Here is a 9,642-nt window from a genome sequence, read left to right as displayed (position 1 = left end):
TTAAATCTGAAATGGTGGAAATGCTTGCTTTTCCATTTCACTTAAGGTTGTTGGTTCTGGACAATGAAACCATTTATCATGGATTTTTTAAAATGGAAAATCATGAGCAGAGATAATTATAATTAAAAAAAACAAAAAAAAAACCCATCACAAAAGCCTGTTACAAGCTAATTTTACTAGCCACATAGCTTTTTCATTCCTGCTGTCTTGAGCATTCAATCTGTACACCAAACAAAACAAAGGTTTTTCACTGGTTTCTTTTCTTCAAAGTGCGGGAGAACTAACCTTTCCAATAATGCTTCCAACCTCTTTACCATGCATAAGCAGCCTGATGGTGAGAGTGACATTGAGTCCACCTTCAATCACGCTGGAGTCCATCCCTGTGCTTTGGAGATATACCTGGTTCTACTGTATGCTCTTTGGTCACCACTGTTGAACCTGTCAGACATACACACAATCTTCAGGACTGGGAACTTGTGCAAGCTGAAAAAGAGATTTCTATTTAAGGCAAAAGAATAGGCACAACGCTGCACAAGTATTATTAATCGATACTTCACGTTTCAAAGAGAAGTTCAGTGGGACCAAGGAGTGGTCTTGTACATCACATCATATCTGATACATCCGTATAAATATAGCCTATATTAAACATACTGGGACTCAGTGAAATAGGACAACTGGCTGAAATGTCCACTGTTTATTCAAGAAAAGCTTTTGCTGTGCATCTTTATTTCTGTACATTTCTCTGAATCGCATGTGTCAAACAAAACGTGTGCATGGTACTAGCGCGGGAGCAGCAATTAGCTGCAGTGGGTAATAATATTTGATGACTCCATATTAAACAGGCTTGTCCCCATCTCCCAGCAGTTAACAGAGTCTTGAAAATCTTGTAATAGTAATTTCTCAGTCAGAGCTGTCAGGTTCGACTTGGCAGGAAATTCGAATGCGCACGCATCATATGCCAGCTCAGATATGTCCGCGTAAGAAAGTGCAGCTAAAGACATGGCTGCAACTTTCCAGTACAGCTTAACACAAAGACGTAGCAATCATAACAGAGAAGCATTTTCCCTTCAAATTCATGCCGACTGATCATAACAAAGAAGGCTTTCTCCACCAACAAGGTCTTGTGTGTTAGCAACACATTAGCATTAGTTGTCTGGCTCGCTACTATTGGGCGACTTTAGGAGAAGAAGAAAAAGAAGACTACCCCCCCCACATTATAAAGTGCTGTTCAACAAGCAACTTTCGACAGCATTTTTCTACCAGAATGGGCAAAATTCCAAAACATACATTCTGTAGCTTGAACTGTTATGGATAGCCAGATAACACACATTCCTATTGTAAACAGGATCCTACAAAATATGCAGACATCATTGTGAAAATCTAAATAGAGGTGTCAACACTGCTAACAAGAAAATCCTAGCAGTGTCATGTACATGTTATGTCATTACAGCAAAATAAAAATACTGGGAGTTTGTTTCGACTTACTCATTAACAAGGTCTGGAACGCTGCAAAACTGAAGTCAGGGCTGAAAATAAACCTGACAAGTTATCTGTAACTAATCTCGTTATAAAATGGAATTATAAATTATATAAACTAAGTAAGTGATCCATGTTGAACAGTAGCAGAGATGCTTATTGGATTCCTGTATGGTAGAGTAGCTGTTTCATAATTTAAACCCCATTCATGTTTGTGAGAGAAGGTATTAACAGCAGATAAGATCAGATAGATTATAGAAAAAATATTTTGTTGCTCTGCTCTGAAATTGGACAAAATAGGCTATTAAGGTTAGTAAAGGACTACAGCATAGGCAAAACAACAACAACAAAAAACATTACTAGATACAGCTGAAGTCTGTGTTTGTTGATCTTAAAGCTGTAGACATTGTTTTCTAGCAGACATTTCAATCATCTAATTTGATAGCCATCACAATAGTATCAGGAATCTATCGACAATTTCTGATACTATCATCAATCAAGTCTACCAAGCGAAGGGGGAAAAAATAAAAAAAAAATCTCGGACTGTACAACACACTGAACCTTGAGGCAGATGTGCTAAAGCAACATCAAAATCATCTCCTGCCAGCCAAAAACGGCAATCTGAGACTACAGTGGGGACAGATTCCCCGAAACAGGACAGCTCAAGATTGGAAAAATGTCACACGACATGCAGATGGTGGGGTCAGACTCTGGCATCGACAGCATGAATCCATGGAGCCAACCTGCCTTGAGTCTACAGTTCAGGCTGCTGCTGGTGTATTATGGCGCTTTTCCACTGCACAGTACGGCTTGACTCTGCTCGCTTTTTGGGGGCTTTCCACTGTGGATAGTACCCGTTACTTTTTTAGTGCCACCTCAGCCGGCTCAGAGCGAGCTGAGCCGATACTAAACGTGAACCAAGCACTGAGGGAGTAGGGAATTCTTACCGAGTAGTTCTGTATTAAGCCTGAATAAATGTGTCATTTAATACATACTTTGTGTATGGCAATATCCTATTAATTGAAAATTAAGCATCATTTCTCTCATTACAGATAAAATTACAACAAAAGGTTTGTCTTCGATTTTTACATCTCGCTTATTACCGATTTCCAAACAGGTGTTTATTGAAGTCACTCCTGTCACGACTGAATCTAACTTAGTCATATGGAGCACTATGTAGGGTCTAAAACGCCGGTATTTTACACACTTAATAGGGTGCTTGTTCAGTGAACAGGACAGGCTTTGGAATACGGCCTGACCGTGTATTTGTACAGGGCTTCGATAATACAACATTATTCCTGCGTGAAGGCGAGTGGAAGATGGCACCCACATTGAGGCGGCACAAAACTGCAGTGGAAAAGCAAGCTCAAAAGTAACACAAGCCGAGTCGAGCCGTACCGTGCCGTGGAAAAGTGGCTTTAGTGCGGGGAATGTTTTCTCGGCACACAATGGGCTCATTAATACCAGAAGTGCATCATCTGAATGCCACAGTCTATCTTTGTGTCACTGCTGACCATGTGCATCCCTATATTTCACAAATTTTATAACAGCTACTTCCAGCCAGAACACAAAACACAACAGCCATCTTGAACTTGAGGTCAGTATACTTCAATGGCCTCCCCAATCACAAGCTCGGAACCATTAAGGCACTTTTGGGATGAGGCAGAATTGGTGATTCACAGATGAAGAATCTGCTGATGCAATCATGTCAACATGGACCAGAACCTGAAGGATGTTTCACAAAATCCAGACCATGGGTGTGGGTCGCATGTGCATAATTAAAACGCAATTAATTGTTTTTGTCATAAACCACCTGCAAAAAAGGGCCAGTTACAGACATTTCATTTTAAGCACAACAACTTTCCCACCTGAATGGGAAAAGGTTGCAATCTAGAAATTTTTCATTTGGCCTCCTCTACCTTATCTAGTTTGTGACGATCACAAGCCGAAAGAAGCACCAGGGGTGCTTTGTAAAGAGTGGCACTCTACATCGATTACACTGCATGTCCTTGTTCATTAATGACTTTACCTCTGGCATGTGTTAACAGTCTTCAATGACATAATTTACAAGCAGAGACACAAACATCACGAACTCGCCCCTTCCTGGAAGGACAATAAAACAGCTGATAAATAAAAACTGCAGCTACAAAGTTTATTCAGTCAGTTCAGAGAGAAAAGAAGAAGAGAAATAAAAAACAAAAACAAACAAAACACTTTATTGGCCTGAACAACATTTTATCCCCAAATAAAGAACTAATTCATGTCACAAAGCACGATTTTGTTATAAAACGTCTTGCAGTACACAGGGACAGCCCCTGCACCCATGGAACAGCTGAGGCCGCTAACAGCCTTTTCTCAAAGACTCATCAATAAGCAGGTTCACACTAATAAAATCTAATCTTAATACGACATCAGCAGTTACTGCTATTCATATGTTCATTTAAACAGCTTCCTCCCGTATCTTTAATTAATATTAAATTTAAAAAATATCTTAAAAAGACTAACTGGATTTAAAGATTTCTCTGTATCTTATCGTCATTCAGCGCACCTAAACGGTTATTCAACATTTGCTGCATATACACGAACATCCAGATAGAGGAAAAATAGCAAGCCTCTGTATGACAGCTGGGCTGCACAAAAATTTTATTAAAATTGCAATATCTATTTGCTTCTAAATGCAATTTGACTCATGAACAGTTGTGTTGTCTCTGCAGCATTTGCACGGTGAGTCTACAGAAGATCGTTTGCTTGTGTTTTAACGCCGTGTCTAAGGGACTCTATATAACGTTCTTAAAATCTATTTTTCTTAAAAACTCTAAAATTGCATTAGGTTTGACTTTGTTAAAAATTTCTTCCAGTGTTGACTGAATAATAGAAAAGGTTTCTCAAGGGGTTAAGACCAGTACAGTTTAAGTCTATAGAAGAAAAGAGTGGAGAAACAAGTTATAAAATTCAAATGTCGACTTCTGAGGGAAAAAAAACTAAGTCAATCAAATGTTTAATGTGATGTACTGAATGATAAACTCCAAATTACTAAACAATAATTAACTGTATTAAATGAATGAGTGCAGTGAGTCATTTCTGCATGCACCAACACACTCAAAACAAGTGCCTTAGAGTTGCTAAGAATATTAACATTGCCACAATAAATGAATTAACCAGCCATTAGTATTGCTGGTTTCCTTGGTCGTAAAGTTAGGGACAAAGTCTGACAGGTCCCAAAAAACCAAACAAATAAAAAAAAAACCCTACCTGCATGATGTATTGACCAAAGGAGTATCTAAAGTGTTTATTTGCTGCATCAAGTACATGCCATGAAAAAAAAGGTCTTAACCGGCACCTGAAACTAACAGAATGACTGACAATTTGGAGATCTTTTTTAAATTAATCTGGAGGTCTTGATAAAAAAAAAAAAGGGAGAAAAAACAGTCCACCCAAAGGCAGATTAAATTTAAATGACTGCTACAGCCCAAGTGCCTCATAAGTGCTAGATTTGTTTATGCAGCTGCATTGTAGGCTACTTGTTGACTTGCTTGAGTCATTTTCCCTTGAGGGAATCACTGACACGCCATAAGGGCCGATCCATTACTTTATCACATAAACTTTGCTAGATGAGAGAATTAGTCAACAGAAACGTAGACTGAATGCAGATCGTGAAACTTAGAAACACAGACTGGCCATTAATCATTCATTCATTTCCAGTAACCACTTTATCTTGTTCGGGGTCATGTGAGTCTGGAGCTAACCCCAGGATCACTGGGTGCGAAGTGGGAGCATTCACCCCTGATGGGATTCCAGTCTATTGCAGAGCACCACATTGACACCTAGGGGCAATTTAGAATAGCCAATCTTCCTATGCGCTTGTTTTAGGAAAGTGGGAAGAAATTGGAGGACTGGAAGAAACCTACATGAAGACAGGAAGAACACGTGAAACTCTCCACAGACAGTAAACTGAGCTTGGGATCAAACCCCAGACCCCGGAGCTATGAGGTAACAATGCTATCTGCTGCACCACTGTGCCACCCTGAAACCTGAAATCAAACCAAAAGTGAAACAAGAGTGGACAAAAAATTGTTTATGAGTATAAAACAGTTTTGTTAAAAATGTAATAAAACCTGAATGTACATTATGCTCATTCTTTAACAACGCAGGGTATTAGAAGGTTTGTTTACGCAGATGATTAGCTCAGTCAAACGAGCCTAGTTTTTTTCAGTTTAACGAGAAAACTAATCTTACATGATGCTGAAGTATGTTCATTAATTTGGTAGACATTTCCCTCCAAAGCGACTTAAAGTTGAGCCCACCGGTGGAGGGTTAAGGCTGATATATTTACTGTTAACTTCACATACACAAGATGGCTGCCCCAAGTATCCTGTGGTCATTTGGCACTACACTTCTGCATGTCCTCAGAAATTAACGTGATGCTTCCATATAGTGCAACACCAATGCAAACACTTGGTCCCCAACTGCATAAACAAACTAATGCTACGTCTCAAATGGCATACTTGTGTACTACACTAGACCGTTATTGAATACTAACAATAACAGTTTTCATATTACAAGTAAAAGTTTGAATATGAAAAACCTCAAATTTACCGAAAAGTCTGAGTATTACTGAGAATTCAAGTCCATCTGGGGAGTTTGCATTCACGAGTTGGGAAGTCGTAATTACGACGTCAGGTGCATTTGAGTCACTCTGGTCAGAGCAAGATGGCGGTTTACCTTCTCTTAATTAACTACAAAAAATACAGCGTTTTTTTTTTTAAACACTACTTCTAGAAAATTAAGCACAAAGAATGCACATCAGGTGTGATTAGCTTTTTTTTAATAAATATTTTTAATCAACTTATAAAGCTACTGTAAACCATCATTACATACATCATATTGTAATTGTGCAATGCTATCATTTTGTGCAGCCAATTATGTTTCAACAAATTTATCGTCAACTACAGATGCTGTACCCATTGAGTTCACCATGTTTTTAACATGGCGCCAACTTGGAACTCAAAGAAAACCCCAGAGTTTCCCCACTCATAATTACAGCTTAAGTAGGAAGTATGCTTCACTTTTTACACACATGCTAGGAACAGCATACAGTACGCATGATGCAAATTTTATCATCAGCAGAGAACGCGTGCCGCACTATTATAATCGTGCATTTAATTCTTTTGCACTATTTAGTTGTTCCACAAGACGGCAACAGTGAACAAGCACCGCTGATTGTCAAAGTAGTTGAAGAAAAAAACTGAATAAACAGAAATGAGTGCAGGTTAAAAAGTACCCGTGTTTGTATAATCCTAGCCTTAAAGTGTATAAGGATTTGTATATGGGTGCTAATCGTGGCAAGAATCGTCTTTTTCACACAAAAAGACCTGCTTTACTGCTCTGTACTGACTCTTGTAGGCCAGGAGGGGTAGTGCAAGTGGTCATAACGCGCATGCGTCGACCGCCTGTGAATGCGTACATGTCAAATCGAGTACACTTTGAAAGACTATGCGTACGACTGTGCACATACGCTAGTATACACATAAAAAAAAACCTAAGAGGCTTTAGTGGTGGTATTCGACTCAAATAAGATCTTTCCGTCAGGATTTGACGGATTTTCTAGATTAGTGTTCAAGCTATGGTGAGGGTTTTAGATTCAAGGTGCAGTTCATGACGACAATCATGCAGACGGCTGAAAGTTTTCAAGAGAAACGGAGCTTGTCAATCTGCTTAACGCTGATACGCATGAAATTGAAAAACATTACAGTTTGACTTAGAAACTAGATGGTCTGATTTTGGCTCTGAACCGCCATCTAGAGGACGCTGCTTTGAATCCTCCAGATGTACCTAAAACACACAAGCGAATGTCAACAACGCACGAACACACGTCCGCGTAATGAAGTACATTCGCATCTTTAAAGATCTTGCTCAAGGACTCGCTACCGGGATTCTCACAGCCTGGTGATCAATTCTATACTGCTTCAAGTCAATTCACTGCACAAATCACTTTGTGCATGTCTACGTTTACTACATAGGGCAAGTGAGTTCCAATCATAAAATCTGCTCTCCTTACTGCACCGCCACCTCTTTAAAAATAATAAAAAAAAAAAAAATTATCCCCATTCCCTTGTTCAGTAATGGCACTTTTCCACTGCACGGTACAGCTCGACTTGCTTTTTGGGGGCTTTCCACTGTGGATAGTACCTGGTACTTTTTTAATACCACCTCAGTCGAGGTTCTGAGTAAGCCGAGACTAAACATGAGCCAAGCACAGACGGAGTAGGGAATTCTTACCGAGTGGTTCGGTATTGAGCCTGAATAAATATGTCATTTAATACATACTTTGCATATGGTAATACCTAATTAATTGAAAATTATATATCATTCCTCTCATTACAGATCAAATTACAACAATGGTTTCCGTCTTAATTTTTACATCTCGCTTGATTTCCAAACAGGCGTTTATCAAAGTCACTCCTGTCGCGGCTGAATCTAACTTAGTCTTATGGAGCACTATGTAGGGTCTAGAACGCCGTTATTTTACACCCTTAATAGGGTCCTTGTTCAGTGAATAAGAAAGGCGTTTGGAAAACGGCCTGACCGTGTATTTGTACAGGGCTTCGATAATACAACATTACTGCGTGAAGGCGGCACTAAACTGCCGTGGAAAAGCAAGCTCAAAAGTAAAGCGAGCTGAACCGTGCCGTGGAAAAGAGGCTTTAGTAGCCACTTGTGTCGTATGTGTTACTACCGTGTGAGTTGTGAGGGGAAGTCGGCAAGGGCATGGCAAATGATTATTGAAACGAGGGGTGCACTAATGCGTTAACTGAGGTGAGAATTTCCTTTAATTTGGTGTAAAAAAGGCACGTGACGCAGACCTTTTTGTTTGTGCTGAATGCTATATAAACAACCACGCGCATGTGGCTAGCTAGCTGAGGCGTGATGGACGTTGCGTCCTCACAAACGCAACTTACTTGTGATAAACTAGGCTCACAGATACTCGGGTGTCTAGTTACCTGTATGGAGGGGGGAACCCCAACAAAATGAATAAGCTGAAAACAGACAGCTAGGTATCCATGTAGAATATGAAGCGAAAGGAAAAGGCCGAAAGAAACGTGTGGAGTCCCTCATTAGCGCGGCCATCTCGCATGGCGCAAAATGGCAACAATACGTCATAACGTAAAGACGTACACAAGCAGCAATAATACCCCGACACTGCTAGCTGTCCGCTAACCATCTGTTGGGAATGTGCGGAAATCGAAATGTTACTGAAGTAATTCACACACACACGAATTTGGTTAAATACGACTTCTCTATATCGCGATAGCAATTTGAGCAGTGCGCTCAGCTAGCGAACCTTTAGCTGTCATAAGCACATCTTTAGCTTAGCAACCACACCGCTAGCTAACACACACAGCTAGTTGTCTCAAACTAGACTAACCACATTACAAAAAGTCAAGTAAAACATAAGTTAAAACCAAAATGCATTATAAATCTCGAAAAAAACAACTACGAAAACCTCGGGTGGGATGTATATTTGAACAAAACGAGTTTTAGCCTGCTAGCAAGGTTAGCTCGCATCCGCAGAGGCCTAGTGAACATACGCACTGTGCCCGATGATCTTCATTGGTCTTTCCGTAGTTCTATATATAAAAAAAAAACACACACAACGATTTATAATAAATAAATGAAACACAAATGGATGTTGTCATACCTGTTCCAACCCTGGCGATGAGTTCAGGGGAGGGGTAGGGTTTATAGGGTAAAAAGGGGAAAGGTTCGGGAGGGAATTTAGAGAGGATTCGGGGAAGAGGGAAGACACACAATTGCGTGATCAGACTCCACTCTCCTGGTACAAAGACAACGAAACGCGCTCCAATCAACTTTCACCCCTGACCACGTATTTCGTCACGCGTCCCGCCCCTTTCTCTTCTTTGTCCTTTCTCGTGTTGTGCTACGGCGCTGGAGAGCAGAGCAGCTGAGATTGTCGCCGCCAGCAGGACACCAGCAAATACATGACCTCTATCGTTTCAGGGTTACAATTAAAACGACTTAGGAAGTTTATGAAAAGCGTAAAAGTTAAACACAGCACTGAAGTATTTCTCTATTTAACTATAAATCAGATTTTACAGCGAATGTAATTCTGAGCTATGAAACTAATTTGTAACATAATCATCTTGC

At 40.0% G+C, this 9,642-nt stretch overlaps 1 protein-coding gene across 1 annotated transcript in view; it reads right to left on the bottom strand.

Moving 5' to 3' along the window:
- Positions 1-9,356, bottom strand: part of pcbp2 (poly(rC) binding protein 2) — a 22,217-nt gene extending 12,861 nt beyond the window's left edge. Inside the window, exons 1-2 of the mRNA XM_053624761.1 lie at positions 9,176-9,356; positions 286-438 (exon numbers count right to left, since the gene is read on the bottom strand). Of these exons, the coding sequence (XP_053480736.1) occupies positions 286-378 (93 nt within the window). The 5' untranslated portion in view covers positions 379-438; positions 9,176-9,356. The remainder of the gene's footprint in view (positions 1-285; positions 439-9,175) is intronic.
- Between the last annotated feature and the right edge of the window lie 286 nt (positions 9,357-9,642).

This window comes from Ictalurus furcatus, chromosome 5 (assembly GCF_023375685.1).
Source record: "Ictalurus furcatus strain D&B chromosome 5, Billie_1.0, whole genome shotgun sequence".
In the NCBI taxonomy this organism is placed as follows: domain Eukaryota; kingdom Metazoa; phylum Chordata; class Actinopteri; order Siluriformes; family Ictaluridae; genus Ictalurus; species Ictalurus furcatus.
The sequence above is the reverse complement of the archived record's forward strand: the minus strand, read 5'-3'. Positions and strand labels throughout refer to the sequence as shown.